At 36.4% G+C, this 26,263-nt stretch overlaps 1 protein-coding gene and 2 pseudogenes across 1 annotated transcript; 2 read left to right on the top strand and 1 right to left on the bottom strand.

The window, feature by feature from the left end:
* Nucleotides 1–1,342: 1,342 nt before the first annotated feature.
* LOC140508254 (vomeronasal type-1 receptor 1-like) lies at nt 1,343–2,323 on the bottom strand. Its single transcript, XM_072616056.1, has one exon. It carries the CDS (start codon nt 2,321–2,323, stop codon nt 1,343–1,345), a length of 981 nt encoding a protein of 326 aa, XP_072472157.1.
* A 20,080-nt stretch (nt 2,324–22,403) lies between these two features.
* Nucleotides 22,404–22,890, top strand: LOC140508272 (ATP synthase F(0) complex subunit C2, mitochondrial pseudogene; annotated as a pseudogene).
* Nucleotides 22,891–25,086: 2,196 nt separating this feature from the next.
* Nucleotides 25,087–25,925, top strand: LOC140507306 (L-lactate dehydrogenase A chain pseudogene; annotated as a pseudogene).
* The last annotated feature ends 338 nt before the right edge of the window (nt 25,926–26,263 follow it).

Raw genomic sequence — 26,263 nt, 5'->3', positions numbered from 1 at the left:
AAATACTCTTGGGGAGGGAGAAGGTCAAAAGAGAGAATAGAAGAAATGGGGTGTAGGATAGGATGGAGGGAAATATAGTTAGTCTTGCACAACATGACTATTATGGCAGTCATTTGCGAAAGTACACATATATAACATATTGAGTTGCTTGCCTTCTCAGTGGGGATGGCAGGGGAGAGAGGAAGGAAGAGAAGTTGGAACTCAAAGTTTTAGGAACAAATGTTGAGTATTGTTCCTGCGTGCAACTGAGAAACAAGAAATACAGGTAATGGGGTATAGGCATTTATCTTGCCCTACAGGTCAAAAGAAAAGATGGGGATAAGGGAAGGGAGGGATGTTAGGAGGGAGGGCAGATTGGTGGAAGGGTATTCAGAATGCTCGGCATTTTGGGGTGGGAGGGGAGATATGGGGAGAAAATCTGGAACTCAAAATTTTGTGCAAATGAATGTTGAAAATTTAAATTAATTAATAATTTAAAAAAAATGGAAAAAAGTTTGAATACCTGATTAAAGAAGTCCTTTCTAGCATTATGTCTATAATCTTTACATTCAAGTATTCTTGCCCCTATCCCACCAGCTCCTGAAATATCTTTGTTGAACTTGAATATGGTCAAATGCAGATGTGTCAAACACATTGTCAGGCAACCCCACTGTGCCCCATGACATTCCTGAGTGTGAGTTCAACTGGATCAACATGTGATAGGGTTATATTTCAGAAAATTAATAAAAAGACAAAGAAAGACAAATAATGTAATGCTGTTGTTTCAAGTCATTTCAAAGGAGACTATCCCTTTGTGATTCCATTTGGTGTTTTTTGTGACAGAGATACTGGAATGGTTTTGCATTTCACACTCCAGTGGATCCAGTGAATCCGTTTTGTGAGGTATTCAGGGATTAAATTACTTGTCCAGGGCTACACAGCTAGAAAGAGTCTGAAGGTGTATTTGAACTCATATCTTTCTGACTCCAGACCCAGTTCTCTATCCACTGATCCAGGAAGTGCCTCTAAAACACAGACAATATTACACTTTATAACAAAGTCATTATGCAATTCAAAGACACCCTTTTGTAAGGCTCAGTGGCCAGTGTTTCTATTTGAGTCTGACATCATGAGTCTAATGGAAGGAAAAGTGGATTTGAAATCAGGAGACATGAGTTTAAGGACTAACGATGTCCAGTAAAATCTGTGTCACCAAGAATGGGACACATAATTTTTGAACTCTGATATGAAAGAGGAAAGTGTTGGGATACATGATCAAAGAGATTATTTCTAGCATGAAGTCCAATAATCATTAGATTCCAGTGACCTTGCCTCTCTCCTACTAGGTTCTGAAAGGAATTTGTCATAGTGGTGGGGCAGGGTACTGGGAGGGGTTAAGGTTAAGAACAGTGTGGCGTAGGATATAGGAACATCCCCTATGCCATAGAGCATGCCAGGATTTGAGGACTTTGGAATCAGAAAAGATCAGCACAAAAGGACTCACTGCTGGGAACCATCCTGCTAGAAGGTCTAAGATGGCCACAAACCAGGGTTGATGTTTGTCCACTTGAAAGAAGTAAAATGACAAGCTAGAATTAATGGAATAAAAGGAGGCATATATACTCACTAGTAGGATGACAGCAAGGGTAGCTCTTTTCTCAGGGAAAGTTCTGGAAGAGAGATGAGGATTGTGAATATGTTTCACTTGCTGGTGGTGGCTGTGCAAGAGAAGCACCAAGTAGGCACTGGCCCAGATCATGAATCCCACACACAAAATATCAGGCACAGAAAAAACAAGTACAAAAAGTGCAGCATTGAAAGAGGCAGGAGTTAAAGTTGAACAATATCCCAGATTCCACATCTTTGTATTATTGGTCAGATACCTTGAGTTCTGCATAGTCCCAAGCAAAATGAAATTTATCAGCAGGTAGTACCACCAACAGAGGAAGCAACAGGGGACAATGTACTTTTGAGCTTGGGTCTTGATTTCTGCCCACTTAGAATCACTTGGACTCATAGTGATGACCTGAAAACCACTCAAGAGGCAGGTGATACTGAGGGAAACACTCCGGGCCACATTTTGAAGACAAACAATAAGTTTACACCCAACAGGATCCAAGAAATTTTTGAAGTCAAAACAAGCAATCATTTGAGGAATTCCCTTGCAAAGAAGCACTTCTGAGTTGGCCAGGGCTAAATGGGCAAAAATGCACTCTATGGGCCTCAGCTTGTGACCAATGAGTAATGTGAAGCTGTAAAGGCCCACGAGGAAGAAATTCCCCAGAATGCCGACTCCCAACTGAATGAGGAAGAGAACGCCCAACACCAAGTCACTAAGCATCATTTTCTCAAAGTCTTGTAAAATAGAATTGTGGTCAGTGCTGGCAATTCCTAGGGGTGAAATGAGAGAATTGTTTAATTTCTGCAGCACATTACTGAAGGTAATTAGGCTTCCTTTAAGAAACATTAGAATAATCTGTACATTGGGCTGAATTCTTATATAATTGAATTTAAACCACTGAAACTGTATTGTATTTTTTGTAATTTTCTTTTATAGCCAGGAAGTGAAAAGTAACAAAATATTAGGAAATAACAAAGATCTGACACCAGAAGTCCATATTGAAATCCAGAGCTTTTTTTTTTTTTCCTTTTGGGGCTTTTGGTTCAAATGATGGAAGAATGAATTCACAAGTTCAGTTCCAAAAGGCCAGATAAGTAGAATATTTTCACAAAACATTATTAAAATATAATAAAAATAAGATAATAAAAAATAACAGCTTAAAATAAGAAATTACCACAGGAAATAAGGTTACCATGGGCAACACAATCAAGTTGCTTCTTATATTAAATGAAATAATAGAAGCTACATTACAAGGTGCTTATGGAGAACAAATGAGGTAATATGCCCAAACATTTTGCAAGCTTTAAAACTCTATAAAATATATTAATTTATTATTACACATTAATGAGTCTCATCTTTATTCATTATAATCTAGAAACTTTAGCTTGAAAAAATGATGAAATTTAACAAGTAGGATACAAGGGAAAATATCTTCTATTACATTTTTGTTTCAATAAATATTGTCAGAAGCTTTCTTAAACCTTAAGTTGAAAATATTATAGAAATCACAAAACTCATTCAAACATATACTCAAATAAATTATTTTAAGAACAGGAACTATACCTATCCTCCCCCTAAATATAAACAGTTGATTAATTTTAACTAAATCTAAACTAAAGCATCCAAAAGTCCATAAATTTAGTAATGTTCTATAAAATTTGTGTATTAGCATAAAATATTATAGAATTATAAAAAACAAATGTTAAGAATGAGGTAGTTAAAAACATTTATTAAATGCAAATTATATGAAAGATAATGTGTAAGGTGTTTGGGACGTACATTTAGAAAAAAATATAATTCCTACCTTCAATTAGTTTAAGGTCTATCAAGAATACAAGAATATATAAAAAGTGATACAAATGAGATTTATAGTATTATACACACTGTCTACGTTTTATAAAAGAAATAGAAGGGAAGAAGGCATGGAAACACAAGAATAAAAATAATAATGTAAGAACAACAATAAAAATAATAATTAGCACCAATATAAGATAGAATTTCAATAGTGCCTAACATTTGCCAGTCACTGTGCTAAGTGCTTTAGAAATATCTGATGGCACTGAGCAAATGCATAGCTTATACATACTTAACATTCTAATATTTCCCTCTACATAATTACTTTAAAAAACTCATTTTCATTCTGGTATACGAGGAAGTCTAGGTTCTTCTTGCCTTTACTGGTGGAACACACTTTCTGCTTGATTCTATCACTCTGAGCAATCCTCAAATAAGGTCCTAAAATGGAATGACTCTTTTCTTTGGTCATGGAACCTTATAAATTAAAGAAAATACAAAATATCCATCATCATTGTTCAATAACTTCTCTTTCCATGCTGACAAATAAATAAGGGGAGTGGGACTACAAATGTTAAAAACTGCAATGGTTTTATAAGACATGGGACAATGAGAAAATAGATTCAGTACTAATCTAAATGTATTGCATCAATCTTGACATTATTGGTATAAATGAAAGCAGAAGACAAAAAGGAAATTGCAGCTAAATGAATGACTGGTTAAAAGGTTCTCTCTGAAGACATCAGGGTGGTAGGTGGCAAAATACATGCATCGACAGGAGACATCATATCATGGTACATGCTATTACTTTACACTTAGAATTTCAAATATATATTGCGGAAAAAAGATCACCATCAAAAATAATTGGAGCTCATACAGCAATTACCAGAGACAATCTTATATCATAAATTTAGTGGGTCAATGAGAGAAGCCTGTAGAAACAGCGATATTAAGTAGGCATGGCCTGAATGAAGATTCAGGATAGGAGAATTAGAAGAAGCAGTGGGTGGTGGGGTGGCAGAGCAAAGATGGCAGAGTGAAAGCAGGGACTCACCTGAGCTTTTCCACAATTTTCTTCAGATATCTCTAAAAAGTAAATCTCAACAAACTTTAAAGTGACAGCATCCACTAGGAGACAGAGTGGAAGGACAGCCCAAAAGGTTGACAGGAAGGATCTGTAACACCAGGCTGGGGGAGGGCAAAGAACGTGGGCTGCACCAGCACAGACCAGCACAGACTCAGCCATGGAGGAGCAGAACAGTCCAGGCGGTCTGAGTCACCAGTGGCAGTGCAGATTCCCAAACCTCTCAGCACAGGACAGGAGTCATATGGAGATTGGTGAGAGAAGCCTGGGTACTAGAGGCATGGTGGCTGCTCCAGGGGATATCAACTCACAGACTGAACGTTGGGAAGTCACCGACTTGAACTTCCAGGAGCCAGGATGGAGAAGTAAAATATAAGTGTTCTCACTCTGACTTGTTGACATTGAAAAACCCAGAGAATATTGCCCTAGGAAAAATCCTGGAACAGTGGAGCCAGCAAAAGGGATATAGCAGTCTTTTAGCTTGGAAGACTGGGGAGATTGACAGAAAGTGTCCTTCTGGCTATGCCTGAAGTGGACCAGTGTAGGGCAATAGATGTCCCAGCAAGCACCACTTCAGAGGACTAGCAGGAGATCCTCAACCCTAGGGAGTATGGAAACAGTAAGCCCCAATACCACCACCTCAGGCATATCTCAGTACAGCCAGGGAAATTGGGTAGACATCAGAGTAGATGGAGTTCCCCAGCTGCCGAGCCAGACTGTGTTCTAGTGCAGATCTAAGTGAGGAGGAGACCTTCAGTGTCCGGAGAAACACTCCCGCACGTATCATGCCAAGGGCTTCAGGGTAACCCTAAGGAGACTCAGATGCTCTTCACCTAACCTTGGCCTTGGCACACACGAGGCAGCTCTGCAACAAATAAACTGAAGCATTATATAGTTTCTAATTTAAAGAACCAGAGACTACAGCATACAAAGCTTATAACCAGGCCTCTAGCTCCCAACACAAGAAACATGGGACAGAGCCTCCTGCACCACAAAAACAGAAGTCCATGTCAAAAGCCAGGTAAAAGACAATCACCATGAGCAAGAAGCAAATCAGAAAAGCAAATACCATAGAATTTTACTTAGGGACAGGGAAGATCAAAATTCAAATTCAGAACATGACAGCACTGAAATATACTCACATCTGAAACCCCCAAAGGGAATATGAACTGGTCCTTTTTTTCTTGTTAAACACAGTTTCACATTAGCCAGGTTGCATAGAAGAATCAAAATGAATGAGAGAAACCATGAGAAAAACCCAAACTAAACAAAACATAAAACAGCAGAAAATATTCTGCTTCATTCTGTCTTCCAGTTCCATAGTTCTTTCTCTGGATGTCAATGGGAATGTTTTAGGTACTTGCATTGATGTGAAGGGCTAAATCAACCAGAAAAATTCCTCGCACATTATGGTGGTTACTGTGTACTATGATCTCCTGGTTCTACTCCTTTCACTCAGCATCAGTTCATATGAGTCCTTGCAGGCTTCTCTGAAGTCCTACTGTTCATTAATTCTGATAGGAAAATAGTACACCATTACGTTCGTCTACCACAACTTGTTCACTATTCCCCATTTGATGGGCATCCCCTCCACATCCTGTTCTTGGCCACCACAAAGAGAGCGCCTATAAATATTTTTGTACACGTGGGGACTTTTCCCATTTTTATGATTTCTTGGGGATACAGTCCTAGAAGGGATATTGCTGGCCGAAAGGGTATGCATATTTTTAAAGCCCTTTGGGCATAGTTCCAAATTGCTCTGCAGAATGGTTGAAATAGTTCACACCTCCACCAACAATGAATTAGTGTTCCAACTCTACCACATCTTCTTCAACATTTATCATTTTCTTCTTTTATCTTGTTAGTCAATCTGATAGGTGTGATGTGGTACCTCAGAATAGTTTTGATTTGCATCTCTTTAATTAAGAGTGATTTAAAATCTTTTTTTATGTGACTATAGATAGCTTTAGTTTTTTTTTCTTTGAAAACTGCCTGTTCATATCCTTTGACCATTTATCAATTGGGTAATGACTTGTATTCCTGTACATTTGACTCAGTTCTCTTTAAATTTTATAAATGAAGCCCATCACAGAAACTAGTTGCAAAAAATCTTTCCCAGTTTCTTGCTTACCTCTTAATCTTGGTTGTATTGGGTTTGTTTCTGCAAAAACTTTTCAATTTAATGAAATGAACATTATCCAATTTATACTTCATAATGTTCTTTATTTCTTTTTCTGGACATAAATTTTCCATTATCCATAAATCTGACGAACACACCAGTCCTTGCTCCCCTACTTTGTTTGTAGTATCAATCTTTGCACCCAGATCATGTATCCATTTGAACTTTATTCTTATGTACAGTGTCACATATTGGTCTACGCCCAGTTTCCACCACACTGTTCTCCAGTTTTCCCAACAATTTTTGTCAAATAGTGAGATCTTATCCCAGCAGCTAGGTTCCTTGGGTTTATCAAATAGTAGATTGCTATATTCATAGACTTCTGTGTCTTGAGTACCTAATCTATTCCATGGGTCTAATTCTCTATTTCTTAGTCAGTACCAAGTGGTTTTGATGATTGCTACTTTATAATACAATTTGAGATCTGGTAGGGCTAGACCACCTTCCCTAGTACTACTTTTCATTAATTCCCTTGATATTCCGGACATTTTTTTCCTTCCAGATGAATTTTAATATTATTTTTTCTAGTTCTAGAAAACAATTATCTAATAGTTTGACTGGTATGACACTGAATAAATAAATAAATGAATTTAAGTAGAATAGTCATTTTTACCATATTAGCTCAACTTACTCATGAGCAAAGGATGTTTTCCACTTACTTAGATGTGATTTTAATTGTGTTCATATAGTCCCTGGGTTTATTTTGGCAGATTGGCTCCCAGATAGTTTATAGTTCTTAAGGTAGTTTTAAATGGGATTTCTCTTTCTATCTCTTGCTGTTGGGCTTTGTTAGTAATATATAGAAATGTAGATGATTTGTGTGGATTTATTTTGTAACCTGCAACTTTGCCTAAGTTGTTTTTTTTTATTTCACTTAGTATTTTACTTGATTCTCTAGGATTTTCTAAGTATATCATGCTCTCATCCGCAAAAAGTGACAAGTCAATTTCTTCTTTGCCTGTTCTACTTCCTTCAATTTTTGTTCTTCTCCTGTTACTAAAGCTGATATTTTTAGTACCATATTGAATAACAGTAGGGATAATGGACATCCTTGTTTCACACCTGATCTTACTGGAAATGCATCTAGCTTATCCCCACTGCATATAATGCTTACTGATGGTTTTATATGGATGCTATTTATTATTTTATGGAAAGCCCCATTTATTCCTATGCTCTCCAGTGTTTTCAATATGAATGCATGTTGTATTTTGTCAAAAGCTTTTTCTGCATCTATTGAGATAATCATATTATCTTTTAGTTTTGTGGTTGATATGATCAACAATGATAACAGTTCTCATAATTTTGAACCAGCCCTGAATTCCTGGTATAAATTCTACCTGGTCATAATTCATTATTCTCATGATAAATTTCTGTATTCCTTTGGCCAATATCTTAATCAAAAGTGTTGCATTTCTATTCATGGGAGAAATTGGTCTATAACTTTCTTTTTCTCTTTTGGCTCTTGCTGGTTCACATATCAGAACCATATTTGTATTATAAAAAATATTTGGTAGGACTCCTTCTTCAGCAATTTTTCCAAATAATCTATTATTGGGATTAACTGTTCTTTAAATGTTTGATAGGAACAACTTGAAAATTCATCTGGCCCTGGAGATTTTTTCCTAGGGAGTTCTTTGATGACTTGTTCAATTTCTTTTCCTGAGACAGGATTATTTAAGTACTCAACTTCCTCTTTGTTAATCTGGGCAATTTCTATTTTTTTTCAATATTTATCCATCTCATTTAGATTGTCAAATTTAAGGGCATACACTTGAGCAATTTCTAATTATAGCTTTAATTTCCTTCTCTTTGGAGGTGAATTCATCCTTTACATTTTTGAAATTGATAATTTGGTTTTCTTCTTTCTTTTTTTAATCAAATTGAACAAAGGCTTATCGGTTTTATTGGTTTTGTTCATAAGAGCAAGTCTTAGTTTTATTTATTAGTTCAATTGTTTTCTTAATTTCAATTTTATTGATCTCTTCTTTGGTTTTCAGTGTTTCATGTTTGGTATTTGCTTGGGGATTTTCAATTGGTTCTTTTTCTAGGTTTTTCAATTGCATGCCTAGTTCATTAATCTCCTCTTTCTCTCTTTTATTCATGTAAGTATTCAATGATATCAAGCTTACCCTTAGAAATGCTTTTGCAGCATCCCACAAGTTTTGGTAGGTCCATCTCATTGCTATAATCTTCTTGAATGAAATTATTGATTGTTTCTATGATTTGTTGTTTAACCCACTCATTCTTTAGGATTAGATTATTTAGCTTCCAATGAATTTTTGATCTATCTTTCCATGGCCTTTTATTACGTATAATTTTTATTACATTATGATCTAAGAAAGATATATTGATTATCTCAGGCATTCTGCACTGGATTGTAATGTTTTATGTCCTAGTACATGGTTAATTTGTGCATATGTGCCATGTACTGCTAAGAAAAACACATTCCTTTCTATCCCCCTTCAATTTTCTCTAGAGATTTATCATATCTTCCTTATTTAGTGTTCTATTCACCTCCTTAACTTCCTTCTTGTTTATGTTGAGGTTAGATTCATCAGGTTCAGAGAGGGTGAGTTTGAGGTCCTCAGCTACTATAATTTTGCATCTTTTTCTTCCTGTAACTCCCTTAACTTCTCCTCTCAGAATCTGGATGCCATGCTACTTGGTGGGTATAGGTTTTAGTAATGATGTTACTTCATGGTCTATGGTGACTTTTAGAAAATATAGTTTCCTTCTTTATCTTTTTTCATCAGATCTTTTTCTTCTTATGCTTTGACTGAGACTAGGATTGCTACCCCTGCTATTTTTACATCAGTTGAAGAATAATATATCCTGCTCTAACCTTTTAAAAGGTAAAAGGTAAAAGGTTGCCTTGTGTGTATCCCCCTACTTCAAATGTGTTTCTTGTAAACAATCTATTGTTGAATTTTGGTTTATAATCCGTTGCGTTATCTGCCTCTCTTTTATGGGAGAGCTCATCCCATTCATATTCACAGTCATGATTACTATCTGTGTCTTTCTCTCCATCCTATTTCCCCCCATTTATGCTTTCAGTTCTCCCTTCTCCTTTCTCCTCCACAATAGAGTTTTAATTGCTGACCACCACTTCCTTCAATCTTCCCTTCTATCAGCCCTTTATTTCCCCTTTTCCCTTGCTACTTCTTCCCTACGTTTTAGTCTCCTCTCCCTTTTCTTTCCCCTTTCCCCTCCTACTGCCTATTGGACTAGTTCAATTTCTATACTTAACTGAGTTTGTTGTTCCCTCCTTGAACCAAATCAGATGAGAGTAAATCACAAATAGTTCTCATCTCCCTCCTCTTTATCAATCTACTGTAATTGATTGATTTTGTTTGTTTTTGTGCCTCTTCTTGTGACGTAATTTACTTTTTTCTCCCTCCACCTTTTCAAATCTCTCGTGACAATCCCTTCTCAAGCTTAAATCACATTTTTTTATCATCACATCATTTAATTTATACCCACTCCGTCTATGTATATCCCTTTTAAATATCTGATAAATATACAGTTCTCAAGATTAATAAGTATTATCTTCCCTTATAGGGATGCAACTAGTTTCCATATATATTGACTAACAAGTTGTTATTTTTTCTCATGTTTATCTTTCCATACCTCTTTTGAGACTTGCATTTAAAGATCAAATTTTCTATGCAGCTCTGGCCTTTTCATCAGGAAGATCTGGAAATCCCTTATTTCATTGAATATCCATCTCGTTTTCTGAAATATTATGCTCAGTTTTGCTGGGTAATTGATGCTTGGTAGTAGTCCAAGCTCCTTTATGTTACAGAATATGATATTCCAATCCTTCCAATCTTTTAATATACAAGCTGCAAGGTCCTGTGTAAATGTGAGTGTAGCTTCTCGATATTTGAACTGTTTCGATCTGGCTGCATGCTGTATTTTCTCCTTCACTTCATCGTTTTGGAGTTTTGCAACAATATTCCTCGGTGTTTTCAGTTTGGGATCTCTTTTAGGAGGTGTTTGGTAGATTCTTTCTATGACTATTTTGCTCTCTGGACCTCAGGGAAGTTTTCTTTGATAATTTCTTGAAATATATTGTCCAGGCTCCTTTTTTCATCATAATTTTCTGGTAGGCCAACAATTCTTAGATTTTTCTCTCCTGGATCTATTTTCCAGGTCACTTGTTTTTCCAATGAGATATTTTACATTTTCTTCCATTTTTTCATTCTTTACATTATGTTTGACTGATTCTTGATATCTCATAAAGTCATTAGCTTCTAATTGCCCCATTCTACTTTTTAATAGATGATTCTGTTCAATTTACTTTTGCATCTCCTTTTCCATTTGTCCAATCATTCAAGTTAGGTTTTGTATCTCTTTATCCATTTGTACGATTTTCTGTATAAATTCTTCCATAAATTCTTTTTTCATATTTTTAAAATCATTGGCCAATTTTTATTCTACCTCTCTAATTTGGCTTTTAAAATCCTTCTTGGATTCTTCCAAGAATATTCTTTGTGCTTGAGACCAGTTCATATTCCCTTCTGGGGTTTCATATGGGGAGTACAGTCTCAGTGCTGACCTCTTAGGGATTTCTGTTTTGGTCCTTTTCCCCACTGTAAGATTCTATGGTCATTTTTTTTCTATTTTGCTTCCTGCTCATGATAATTGCCTTTTCTTGATTTTTAGACTAGATCTCTGCCTCAAGTGGTCAGAAGACTCTTTCCCATGGTTCTTATACTTAGAGCTTAAGACTTTGTGTATTGTGGCCTCTGATTTTTTCAGTTAGAAGCTAGAATGCTGCAGCTTACTTAGTGCTGAACTGGCTGGTGTGCCAAAGCAGAGGCCAAGTGAAGTCTTTCTGAGTTTCCCTGGAGTTACCCTGGAACTCAATGCAAAGATTTGGGGGAGGGATGATCTGGTCCCTGGAAGTCTCCTCTCCTGAGCTAGAGCATAAGCAGGTTCAGTGATTGTTGAACCCTTTTTGCTCTGGTGTTTGCCCAATTCCCCTGGCTGTGCTAAAGTATGCCTGGCCTCCTGGAGTTTGTGCTAAGGGTGCCAACCCCCTGAGCCTCAAGATCTTCTCCTGATTCACTGAGATGGGGCTGTCTGGTACAGCTCTGGTCCTGCAATGGTCCACTTCTGACAGGGCAATAGGGAACCCGCTTTGAGACTTTCATAGCCTCTCCGGCTGAGAGGTTATTTATCCCTTCTGCTGATCCCACTATTCCAGGATTTTTCCTGGGGAAATATTCTATGGGTTTTCCAAGGTCAACAAGGTGAAGGGGCAAGCATTTACAGAACACACCATCATCTTAGCTCCCAGAAGATCAAGTAGGTAATTTACTGTCATTTAATCTTCAGGTTGATAGTCTCAGGACCAGCTGCTGCTGTCACTTAGGGCCCTACATTTCTCTCTCACTCAGTTCCACTAGACTTCCATCCTGTGCAGATATGTTTGAGAATCTGCACTGTTTCCTCTGCCTCAGACTGTCTGTTGTTATTGTTTGGCTTTGCTATGGGTGGGTCCATGCTACAGCCTGTGTGCTGTGCACTCTGCGCTCCTCCAGCCCCATGTAAAAGATCCTGCCCATCAACCTTCCAGCCTGCTTTGGTCTGGAAATCTTCTGCACTCTGTATCCTAGTGGTTTTTTCCACTCCAAAATTTCTTCAGACACTCTATTTAGAGGTATCTGAAGGAGTTTATTTTAGATCTTAGGTGAGTGTGTGCTCTCACTCTGCCATCTTGGTTACACTTCTAAACTGTTCCTTAAGCCCAAAGAACATTCTTGGATGAGCTCATCAAGGATTTTAAAAGCCAAATTAGAAAGATAGAACAAAAAGTGACCAATACTTTTAAAAATAGTATCAGCCTCTCAGCAAATAAAATTGGCAAAATGGATAAAGAGGCACAAGACCAAACTGAAGAAAATAACTCCTTAAAAGGAACAATTGGACAAATGGAAAAGGAGGTAGAAAAGCTAATAGAAGAAAATAATGCTTTAAAAACTAGAATTGAACAAGTAGAAGCTAATGACTTCATGAGGCATCAAGAATCAAACAAAATCTAAAACATGAAAAAAATAGAAGAAAACTTAAAATATCCCATTGGAAAACAAATGACATGGAAAATAGATACAAGAGAGAAAAATCTAAGAATTGTTGATCTACCAGAAAGCCATGAGGAAAAAAGGAGTCTTATCCAAGAAATCATCAAGGAAAAATGCCCTCAGGTCCCAGATCCCAAAGGCAAAATAGTCATTGAAAGAATTCACCAAACACCTCCTGAAAGAGATCTCAAATTGAAAATGTGAAGGGATAATGTGGCCAAATTCCAGAATTATCAGGTCAAGGAGAAAATCCTGCAAACAGCTAGAAAGAAACAATTGAAATACTAAGGAATTACAGTCAGGATCACATGGAATCTTACAGCTTCTACATTAAAATATCAGAGGGACTGGAATATGATATTCTGTAAAACAATGGAGCTTGGACTACAACTAAGGATCAACTAGCCAGCAAAATTGAATATAACCTTTTTGACAAGAAGATGGACATTCAATGAAATAACGGGTTTCCAGGCCTTCCTGATGAAAAAGTCAGGGCTAAATAGAAAATCTGACGTTCAAATAGAAGATTCAAGTGAGGCATAAAAAAGTAAACAGGAGAAGAAGAAAAAAAAACAGTGTTATTTAATATGGCCAAACTGTTTACATCCCTATATGAGAAGATGATACTTGCTAATCTTGAGAATTTTATATTTATTCTGACCTTTAAAAGGGATTATAAATAGATAGAAGGTGGGTGTATAAATTAACTGATATGATGATAAAAACCTTAAATAAAGGTTTGAAGGGAGAAGATGAAAGGAGGAAGGAGAAAAGGTTAAATTACATCACATGAAGAGACAAAAACATATTATAGAAGGGGGGAAAGGGAGAAAGTTGAGGATTGTTTGAGTTACTCTCATAGATTAGGTTTAAGAAAGGAATAACACACTCAGTAAAGTATAGAAATCTAACTTATTCTACAGGTGGTAGGAGTGAAGCTCTTTTGAGGAGGGAAATGGAGAAGGGAGAAATAAAATCATAAACAGGGGCTGGAATAGGATGAAGAGAAAGATACAGATAGTAATCATAACTGTGAAAGTGAATGGGCTGAACTCTTTTCCATAAAACACAGGTGGGTACAGAATAGATTAAAAACCACAATGCCACAATACATTATTTACAAGAAACACATTTGAAATAGAGGAATACACACAAAGTAAAAGTAAACAGGCTTGAGGGCAATTCATTATGATAAAGTAAAAATTAAAAAAAAAAAAAGCAGGGTTAGCAATCCTAATCTCAGACAAAGAAAAAGCAAAAATAGATCCACTCAAAATAGATAAGGAAGAGAGCTATATCCTGCTAAAAGACACCATAGACAATGAAGTAATATTATTACAAAACATATATGGAACAAGTACTATTACACAGAAATTCTTAGGGGAAAAGTTAAGGAAGAAAAAATAACAAAACTATACCATTGGAGAACCTCAACCTTCCCCTCTCTGAACTTGATAAATCAAACCCAAACAACAAACAATTTGAGGAGGTGACTAGAGTTCTGAAAAGGGTTGATATTGTAGACATCTGGAAAAAACTGAACAAGAATGGAAAGAAATATACCTTTTTCTCAGTCGTACATGGCATATACACAAAAATTGACGTGTACTAGGGCATAAATCCTCAAAATCCAGTGCAGAAAAGCCAAAATAATCAATACATCCTTTTCAGAACATGAAGCAATAAAAATATTTGTAATAAAGAGCCATAGAAAGATAGACCCCAAATTAATTGAAACCTAAATAATCTAATCGTAAAGCAATAGTGAGTGAAACAACAAATCATAGGAACAATCAATCATTCTAGAAAATTCAAATAATGGAACAACCTACCAAAACATACAGGATGCAGCAAAAGCTGTTCTTAGCGGAAGTTTTACGTCTCCGAATGCTTACTTGAATAAAACAGAGGAAGAGGAGATCAATGAATTGGGTATCCAACTGAAAAAGCTAGAAAAAGAACAAATTGAAAATTCCAAATTAAATTCCAAATTAGAAATACTAAAAACAAAGGATATATTAATAAAATTAAAATTAAGAAACTATTGAACTAATAAATAAACTGAGCTGGTTTTATGAAAAAAACAATAAAATTAACAAACCTTAGCTCAATTTGATTTAAAAAAAGAAAGAAAACCAAATTACCAGTATCAAAAATGAAAAGGGTGAATTCACTTCCAATGAGGAGGAAATTAAAACAACAATTAGAAATTATTTTGCCCAACTACATGCCCACAAATTTGACAATTTCAGTGAAATGGATGAATGTTTACAAAAATAGAAATTGCCCACATCAACACAAGAGGAATTAAAATACTTAAATATTTCCATGTCTGAAAAAGAGAATGAACAAGTCATCAATGAAAATATCTAGGAAAAGTTCTCCAGGAAAATATCTCCAGGGCCAGATTCAGTTATAACCAAATTCTATCAAACATTTAAAGAACAGCTAATTTCAACACTGTTGTGACTATTTGGAAATACTGGTGAAGGAGTTCTATGAAATTCTTTTTATGTTGCACATGTGGTGCTGATACTTAAACTGGGAAGAGCCAAAAGTGAGAAAGAAAATTCTAGACCAATTTCTCTAAAGAATATAGAAGCAAATAAATACAATTTTAGCAAAAGAATTACAGCAAATTATCACGAGAATAATCCACTTTGATCAGGTAAGTTTATACCACAAATGCAGGACTAGTTCAGTTTTAGGAAAACCATTAGAATAATTGATCATATCAACAACAAAACTAACAGAAATCACTGATTATCTTAACAGTGGCAGAACAAGCTTTTGACAAAATTACAATATCCATTTCTCTTGTAAATACTGGAGATCATAGGAATAAATGGAGTTTTCCTTAAAATATTAAGTAGTATCTACCTAAAACCATCAGCAAACATTGTGTGTAATGAGGATAACGTAGAAGCATTTCCAAAAATATTAGGGGTGAAACAAGGATGTCATGTTATTCAATATGGTACTAGAAATGTTAGCTTTAACAATAAGAGAAGAAAAATAAATAGAAGCATTTAGAATGGGCAAAGAAAAAACTAAGTTATCACTCTTTGCAGACTATATTATGATATACTTGGAGAATCCTACAAAAACAAGTAAAAAGCTATTTGAAATAATACAAAACTTTAGCAAAGTTGCAGGACACAAAATAAACCCATATAAACCACCTGATATCTATATATTACTAATAAAGCTCAACAGCAAGAGATAGAAAGAGAAATCTCATTTAAATCTACTGTAGATACTATGAAATATTTGGGGGTCTATCTGCCAAAACAAACCCAGGGACCATATGAATGCAATTACAAAGCACTCTTCACACAAATAAAGTCAGATCTAAATAACTGCAAAAATATCAGCTGCTCATAGGTAGGCTAAGCTAATATAATAAAAATGATAATTCTGCCTAATTAATTTACTTATTCAATGTTATACCAATCAAACTACCAAAAAATACTTTTATAAAGCTAGAAGAAACGATGACAAAATTCATCTGGAAGAAAAAAGTCTCCAGAATATCAAGGGAATTAATGAAAAGAAATGCTAGAGAAGGTGGTCTAGCCCTACCAGACCTTAAATTGTATTATAAAGCAGTAATCATCAAAATCACTTGGTACTGGCTCAGAAATATAGGGGTAGATCAGTGGAATAGACTAAGTACAGAAGACACAGTAGTCAATGTCTATACTAACCTACTATTTGATTAACCTAAGGACCCTACCTTTTGGGATAAGAATAAACTGTTCGACAAAAACTGTTGAGAAAACTAGATAATAGTGCAGGGGAAACTGAGCACAGAGCAATGTCTGATACTGTATACTAGAATAAAGTCCAAAAGGGTAAATAATCTCAGATTAAAGGCTGATAATATAAACAAACTGGGGAAGTAAGAAATAGTTTATTTGTCAGATTTATGGAGAACGGAGAAATTTTTGACCAAAAAAGAGATAGAAAACATTATTAAATGCAAAATGGATAACTTCGATTAAATTGAATAGAAAATTTCTTGCACAAACAAAGCCAATGCAACCAATATTAGGAAGGAAACAAAAAACTGGGAAAGAATTTGTCCAAGTAGTGTCTATGATAAAGGCCTCATGTATAAAATATATAGAGAATTGAGTCAAGTTTGTAAGAATGCAAGCCATTCCTCAACTGATGGTCAAAAAATATTAACAGTTTTCAGATGAAATTAAAGTTATCTATATTCATACGGAAAAATTCTCTAAATCATAATTGATTAGAGATATGCAAATCATACATCACACCTAATAGATTGACTAACATGACAAAACAGGAAAATGAGAAGTATTGGAGATGTGGGAGAGTTGGAACACATTCATTTTGAGTGGAGCTGTGAGCTGATTCAACCATTTTGGAGAGCAATTTGAAACTATGCCCGAAGAGCTATTAAAATGTGCATATCCTTTGACCCAGCAATATTGCTTCCAGAGCTGTATCCCAAAGAGATCACAAAAATGAGAAAAGGACCCATATGGACAAAAATATGTATAGTGGCTGTTTTTGTGGTGGCCAAGAACTGGATATCAAGGGGATGGAAGTCAATTTGGGAATGGCTGAGCAAGTTGTGGTATATTAATATAATGTAATATTATTGCACTATGAGAAATGATGAACAGGAAGATTGCAGTGAGACCTGGAAGGAGTTATAGGAACTGATGCTGAGTGAAGTGAGCAGAACCAGGAGAACATTATACACTAAAAAAGCCACAGTATGCAAGCGCTGTTTTTGATAGACTTATTCCTTCATAGTAATACAAGGACCTAAAACATTTCCAAAGGACTCATGAGGCAAAATACTATTATCATTCAGAGAAAGAACATAGAATGAAGCAGATGAATTTCTCCTTTGTTATGTTTTGTATTGTTTTTCTCATGGTTTCTCCCTTTCATTTTAATTCTCTTGTGCAACATGACTAATATGAAAATGTGTTTAATAGGAATGTATGTGTAGAACCCATATAAAATTTCATGATATCTTGGGGAGACAAGGGGAGAAAATTTGTAACTTATGGAAGTGACTGGTGAAAGTTGAAAACAAACAAATTAATAAATTGAGGGGAAGGGGCAAAAGGAGCAGTCAGGAAGGTAGTAGGAGTATATAAAGCATATCAAGGAGAAGGTCATCTACAGTGTCAAATGTAGAGATATCAATAAGGCTTGAGAAATGCCCATTGCACTTGGTAATTAAGATATTATTAACAATTTTGAAGAAAATAGATTCAGATGAACAGTAAGCTTAGAAACTAAATTATAGTGAGTTATGAAGCAAGAAAGACCTAATACAGATAGCCTTATTGTAGAGTTTAACCAAGAACGCGAGGAGAGACAAGGAATGAGAACTAACAGGAATAGATAGCTCAAATGAGATCTTTTGTTGTTGTACTGTTGATGGATTTTTTTTTGTCTTATCTATGGGAGATGAGGATATATTTGTAGGCAATAAGGAAGCAGACAGAATATAAGGAAAGTCTGAACATAAGTGAGAGTGGTGATGATAGAAGAAATAATCTTCTGGATAAAGGCTACAATGAGATTCACTTGTGCATGTAGAGGTGTTTCCCTTACCAAGGAAAAGGACTACATATGAATGAATATGAATGAATAAAGGAGGAGAAGAAATGTAAGGCATCTGAGTGATCTGAAATGAAGAGGAGAGGATAAGAAAAAGTTCTTGGATAATGGTATATTTTTTCCATCAAAAATGATACAAAGTTCTCATGAAAGAACAGAGATTCGAGGTGGGAATTTTGAGATGGGATGAAAAATTTTGTAATCACAACTTTAGAGTGAAGTAATGAGTCAATTAACAGCGTATGAATGTATTGCCCTTTTACAGTGAAGACCCAGTTGTAATTGCATAACATAAATGAGATAAAAGCCAAAACAGCATAATATTCCCTCATTTGGTTCATTACTTTCAGTGAAAGGGTGAAGAACGTATAAAAAACAATAATTGAATGCAAGTATTTTCAGCCAGATCTTTAGAGCTAAAGTGGTATGATTCATAGAAACTTTACAAAAGAAAATTTGACTGGAAATCTCAACCAATATCAGGATGGAATGTAAGTATTATTGTGGCTTGAATACTATTGTATGTTAAATTTCTGCCTTTTGACCAGTCAAGCAATTAGTCACTAATGAGTGTGGGCTCAGAGTGTTCTCTGCGTCTTCAAACAGTGACATTTGTGGTAATAGCAGTAGCAGCAACAGTACCTGCATCAATAGCCCAGAAAGGGTACGTGTTCAAGAAAGCAACTTAAACCAGGTAATTACCAGATCCAGCCCTCATATGCCTCAGTCCTTGCAGGAGCAGTCTGCACTGTGCCAAGGTCCTTCCACATCCAACAGATTCTGAAGGAAGCATACTTTTGTAGCCTACAGCACCAAGGAAGGCCTCTGACGTGATGAATTAGCAGTTCCTTTCCTTCTGGGAAGGGACAGCACTGTGCAGATTTGATATTTCAACTTAAAAAATTTGCTAAAAAATCACACAAAATATGCCTGTTGGCTTTTCAGTTTATATTTGAAATAACAGGTTAGCAGGGATTTGTTTACTTGTGGTTTTCCTGCACCATTGCAATTTCTGAAGGGCTTTAAAGTCATTTTTATATGATTCTTTTCAGGGTGGGTGTCATGCCAGTGGAGGTGATGGTAGGAAGACACCGAATCAGCATGTTAAGAGTCCATACTGGTTCTATTTCAGATTTGGACACCTATTGGAAACTCACTGTTTTGTGTAAGGAGTCCTTTTAAAACATGGAGGACTCAAATTTTAAAGACTTTGGATTTAAATTCAGTAAAGTAGTAAAGATTAGCTTGAATGAAAATCAATGGTTTTCTTTCCCAAAGTATAAAAGAGTTTGCTTCTGTGTGGGACTGAAACTGGCTACCATACTACCACTCAGTACCTCAGTACCTCTCTTCACTATTGAAATTAATTTCCCTTGTTACAGGGGAGAAAAATTAGACCAAGTTGATTACATTAGACATTTTAAGATGGAAACACTCTCCCTAAAATCTGTCTTCTGGATTTCCCTACGTAATGTGTTTGCATTCCAGGGAGAATGTCTTTTGGATACTTCCACAAACCCTGATTAGTTCTATGATGTCATTAATCTTCCAAAGGCTAGGTTTCAAGCTTCTTAGTAAACATTGTAAAATTTTGAGAGACAAGAAACTGTACTGTATTTGTAACTTTTGTCTCAGACACAAATGTACGTTATCAGCTTAAATGATGTTGTGATAATTCCACCTGTTGTATCTAGCAAGGTATAGATGACTAACGGTAAAGATTAAGCAACCTGAACTGGTGTTTAAGGTTAGAGATACTTTAGAACTATGTGCTAGCATAGGTTCGATTTAATATTTGAAGTACCTGCGAATCGTCACTAGGGGGCAACATGCCCTCGTTGAAATCATAAAAATTGATGTAACAAACAAATTAACAGAGGCACTAATAAATACATGGTTAATATTTATTTAGAAAAGGGAAAAATATGCACACTGGATTTCTTGCTAATCAAGTAAAAAAGAAATTACTCCAAAAAAAGAAGAAAAGGAAAGAAATACACAATTTATAAAAGAAGTTTGGTTAAATAAACAGCAATCTGGGCACTGAGGCAAGGTACCAAGTTTATAGCAATCTATGATTTCACTCTCTAAACTTTTCCTGGAGTACTCTTTCTGCCTAGAGTATGAAATTTTTGACCTCTCATGACGACAAATTTATTCTTCAAAATCAAAAGAATCAAAGAGTGGAAAACTTATTCTGGATCTCATTTTTATTAACAGGTGGAGACCGATGATTTGGGTAAAATGATAAAAAATCTTTGAGAGAGTGACCACTTCCTGTTAGAGGCACCACAGAAAAGGAGATTTGATCAGACTTGACATACTAAAAAAGTTCAAAGGAAAGACAGGAAGGATGCCAGAAACTGTAATTAGGGAAAAGTTGACAGAAGAATGGTGAACTTTCTGGAATGAAATTATTAATGCAGAGAGGTTAACATTTCCAATTTAGAGAATCAATGAGAAACATAAGGAGACCAATGTGAATATACAAGGGATTCTCTTACTAATATAGAATTTTAAAAGAAATACAGATAGATGGACGATGCAGCAGACAAAAAGAGAAGAATGTAAGTGGATAGTACATTATGGTATAATGTAGTGTCACTGAGGTAAGGGTGTTGAAGGTCATTAAGAACAGCCAAAAGTGCCTTTGTACCAGCATTTGGAGAAAAGCGAGGAACAAAAAAAAGGTTGGTTCCTTTGATTGGGGCATATGTGGTAAAGTGAACAGAAAAGAAAAAAAAAATACTCAGTGAATTCCACAGGCTCCTTATCACTGCCAGGATAAAAAAAAAAATCCTGTCTGGAGTTCAAAGACTTTCCTAAGCCTCCTTATCCCTTTCCAGTTTCCTTACTCCTAGCAACTACTCTCAATTCTTATTTGTGCCCTAGGGCAGCTAGGTAACTCAGCAGATGTAGTACTCCGTCTGAAGTCAAGAAAACTCACCTTCTGAAGTTCAAACCAAGTGTAAGAGCCAGATCTACATCACTTAACTCTTTTTGTCTCAGTTCCTCATTTCCAAAATGAGCTGGAGAAGGCCAAGGAAACCCTCAATAGAGTTGCAAAGAGTTGGACATGACTAAACAACAAAAATGCATTCTCTCTATAACTTGTCCTCACACATTTCCTTGCTTGTTTTCTGCTCCACAGAATGCTGAACTCCACAAAGGCAAGGGCAATATTTTCCCTCTTATTGTAGCCTAATGCTTAGCACAGTGCCTGGCACTGTATTCATTGACTAACTTATTGTCGCTACTTTTACTATCATCACCATCACCATCATCAGCAGCATCATCATCATCATCATCATCATCATCATCATCATCATCATCATCATCATCATTGTTTCCATTATTATTCTCTTTGTTTTTCTGTCCACCTTCAAATTTTACAAGAATTTAGAGCAAGTCTTTCCTAATATTTCTTAAGTCTGATGCCTTTCCCAAGTTTAGTATTTTAACTTACCTTGTACATAGCTTCTTTGTGCGTTGTTGTTTTCATGTTGTCTGCAATTAGACTGAGCTTCTTGAAACCAAGGCTTATCTTTTAGCTTTCTTTGTATCCTCAGCACTTAGCACCGTGCTTGATACCTAGTAGACCCTTAATTTCTTTCTAAACTGACTGGCTGGACAGGAGGTGGTGGCAATATAAATGTGTCACTGGCATGTCCCCCATAATTGACTTTCCTCTACCCAAAAGCACAGAGAACACCCCATTTTTGAACTAAGGGCTCTTCGCAAAACCATTTGACAAAATGTTCCCACACAACAACTCCAGATTAATGCAAATGAAAGTAATTAGAAAAGAATTCCACTGGAGAATCCAAAAGAAATCAATTCTAATATAATATTCTAGACTTCCAGTCTAATCCACAAACTACACACTATGTTTTGCACCCAGATTTCTGCTCTCTACAGACAGGATAAAATGGGTCATTTCCCTTATTCAATGAAAAAAATAGCCTGGGAAAGACCTAAGAAGTTCTCATGACCTGAGCGGAGACAAGATTTTCAGACAAATGACACTTAAGAATAGGAGGGTTAAGTTCCCCTCTCTGTCTCCTCCGCTCTGTCAGCAACTCTTCAGTTTTGCCCCTCATCCCCTGACAATGTATGTCCGGGCTAAATTCATTTCTCCTCCTGCCTTGTGAGGAGCAGCTCCCAACTGCTGAACAAACCGTTATCTGCAGTGGTGCTAAAATGGCCAGATGTTTGGACGGATAGATGAGAACCTCAGCATTTTGGTATCATCAGGTCCCTTTACCTCAGTTGTCCCCAGACGGGGATTCCACAATGGTGCCATCTCAAGGAACATTGACACAGCAGCTAAGTTCATTAGGGCTCGGGCTGCCTCTGTGGGGGTGGCCGTCTCTGAAGCTGGTATTGGGACTGTGTTTGGAAGTCTCATCATTGGTTATGCCAGGAACCCCTCCCTGAAGCATCAGCTCTTTTCTTACACCACCCTGGGCTTTGCCCTATCTGAGGCCATGGGCTCTTTTGCCTAATGGTGACCTTCCTCATCCTTTTCACCATTTGAAAGAACCATTTCTATCCCCCAGGGTTTCTGAATGTTCCTCCTAGTCCTCATGGTCCTTCCATGTCTCTTCCAGCTTGTGTATACCTCCTCCTCCATCTTACCATGTGGCCCTGGAGCAAGCCATCGGCTCAGTATTAGACACATGGAACACAAATAAATACTGTATTAAGAAGTGTTGTTATTACTTGAGTAATAATTATAATAAATATTATTATTACAAAAGTACTATGCATTAATAAACTGTTTAAAAGATTAGGAAAGCCAAGAATAGGACTATGAGAACATTAAATTAATACTCTGTATTTGTTCTCTAAAGATGAGGACAATAGGTAAGGGATGTTAACACATCACCTATGAGAGTTGAGGAAGTCATGAACTAGGAAATATAATCTCAATAAACACAGGGATGCTTTAAGATAGCCAGGAAAAATTCCAAGGCCTGTTCCACAGCCTTTATAAGGTCTCTTTCCTGTTCCTAGGCAGATAGAGCCTGAACAACCCTCTCACTCTCTAATTGTCTCCTGAAGGGATTTTCTGTTGCTGAACCCCTAGATGTAAAACTGGGATATAAGAATATACTCACCTGATTGTTCTTTGTTGCTAGGAGGGATGAAAGACCTTCATCAAATATAATACATTCCTGTGTGTGTCTGTGTGTGTGCATGTGTGTGTGTGTGTCTGTGTGTGTATCTACATTTGTGTGTGTGTGTGTGTGCATGTGTGATGATACAGGCAGGTTCTACTTATAAAGACTGGATTCTTGGAACCCATCTGCCTCCAGAGCTGAGATTATCATGTCAGAGGCAGGACCAAAGACATTAATCTGCCAAGGGAAAAAGGAATATGTCTAAAAGAGTGAACTTTTTCCCAGCTGAAAATGTCTTCAAGGATTCCTACTGATTAAGAACTTCCAATATGCAACTCTAATGAGTAATGGCAATGGCCAGGTTGTCAACTAAACACAAAGGGGAGAGGAACTTTTCTGGCCTCTGAGAGATCAAAAATGCAACTATTAAAGAGGTTGTCACAGGCAGAGGGTGGAGAACTAATACCTTATTATGAGTACTTCCATTAGTAACCATGGTCGGGCTTAAGCTTTGAGATTGTCCCAAGAGATTCCATGCCTTGCATCCACACTCTTTCTCCATCAAGTTCTCAGCCTCCCAATGCAGTCTCTGAATTCCTGTATAAAGCTAATATTCCTAAGTAGAGAGGCACTGTCTTTTTTGTATCATTATGTCTTTTTTTCTGTTCAATTCTCAGGATCGATTAACTTCCATTTCTCTCATTTACAGTAATCACCAGCAAGAAGTGGACTTTATTGTCCTTAAGGAAAGTTACACACACCTCAATAACGGCCCAACTTGCTTCAAACTCTGATAAAGTTTTCATTTCTGGAAAACATTGTAATTCAGCAGAAAGTGTAATGAAGTTGTGGGCCCTTTGTTAAATTCTTATCTCTTATGTAATGTGGGAAGTGTGTGTGTATGTGTGTGTGTGCATTTCTGTGTACTGTGTTTAGTTGTTTTGTGATGTGGGTTATCTGTGTCCACATGAATCTATCTGGATGAAGAATGCAGGGAAGCAAGAATACATATCTCTACTGTAACCTTCCTTCATTCTTCTCAAAGGAGTCTTTGATTTCTTTCCTAAAAGGAAGCAGCTTTAGAGCAAAAGTTGGCTACTCTGCTCTACACACAGACACACAGACACACAGACACATGTGTGTGTATATGTATATATAGTATATATATACATATACATATACATATATATACACACAAATAGAGAGAGAGAGAGAGAGAGAGAGAGAGAGAGAGAGAGAGAGAGAAAGAGAGAGAGAGAGAATGAGAGTACTGGGCTAGAATTAGACCTATCTTCTTCCTTAAAGATGATTAATCTATACCATAAGATTTGTGGGTATGGCAGTATATTTCTAGTCAACATAATGTGCTTATATTTTGCTTTTTTGCCTTAAAATTTCCTACTTCTAAATAAACATAATTGAAAAACTGAAGAAAGAGATGATTAGTCTAAGGGAAGTAAATTTTAGATTCAAATTGTTCTTCTGATCGCTATCCCTTAACAAGAAAGGACTGTCCCAAGTAATATATCTAAGACTGGACTCCCTTCCTACCAGATAACAGTTACATGATGAATATGCATAATAAACAACAAATAAACTTATCCAAATCAATGGCAAAACAGAAATTAGAGAAAGTAAAGGGAGAGATGATGGAGCTCCAACATGGCAGCCTTTTCCTCAAAATGCCAAAGATTGTTTCTGGCAAAGAATATACTGTGACTGCAAATTCAAAACTGGTCTTTGTTATGTCTGGGGAACATCAACAGGAGGGAGAAAGTTGTCTTAATTTGGTCCAGCATAATGTGAATATCTTTACATTCATCATTCCCAATATTGTTAAATACAGTTTTAATTGCAAGCTGCTTATTGTTTCCAATCCAGTGGATATTTTGCCATATATGGCCTGGAAGCTAAGTGGATTTCCTAAAAACAGTGTTATTGGAAGTGGTTGCAATCTGGATTCTGCCTATTTCCACTACCTAATAGGGGAGAGACTTGTTGTCCATTCTTTAAGTTGTCATGGATGGGTCCTTGGGGAACATGGAGACTCCAGTGTTCCTGTGTGCAGTGGTGTGAATCTTGCTGGTGTGTCTCTAAAGAATCTTCATCCTTCTTTGGGAACTGACGTTGATGCAAAGAATTGGAAAAATGTTCATAAACAGGTGGTTGAAAGTGCTTATGAGGTAATCAAACTGAATGAAGGGCTACACTTTCTGGGACATTGGCTTGTCTGTGGCAGATCTGGCAGAAAGCATTATGGAGAATCTTAGGCAAGTGTATCCACCATGATTAAGGGTTTACACGGCATGTCTTCCTTAGTGCTCCATGTGCCTTGGGGCAGAATGGCATTTCAGATATGGTGAAGGTCAACCTGAATCTGGAGGAGGAAAGCAGTTTAAAGAAAAGCACAGATACTCTTTGGGGAATCCAGAAGGAGCTGCAATTTTAAAACCTTTGAATTGTGCTTACATCGAGAGAGCATGACAGAGGTTGAGGGGTTATATATGATTTGCTTTTCAAATAGGTCAAATTCTTCCTCTGATTATTGACTAAACACCAGAAATGTAAAATCTGTGAACACACTCTAGTTTCTTCCTAAAGTTAGACATGGGGAATAGAACCTTATTATACTTTGCATATGATGCTGAATATGACTTATATAGTCTCAGTGGTTGGTGTCAAGCACAGCCAGTGCCCCACAGTTATATAAGCTACTTGTAGGTGCTCCAGGTTCCCTTAGGTCCAGAAGACAACACTCCTGGATACAAAACATCATACAGTAGTAAT

This window comes from Notamacropus eugenii, chromosome 5 (genome assembly GCF_028372415.1).
Source record: "Notamacropus eugenii isolate mMacEug1 chromosome 5, mMacEug1.pri_v2, whole genome shotgun sequence".
Lineage (NCBI taxonomy): Eukaryota > Metazoa > Chordata > Mammalia > Diprotodontia > Macropodidae > Notamacropus > Notamacropus eugenii.
This window is presented reverse-complemented; position numbering and strand designations above follow the sequence as displayed.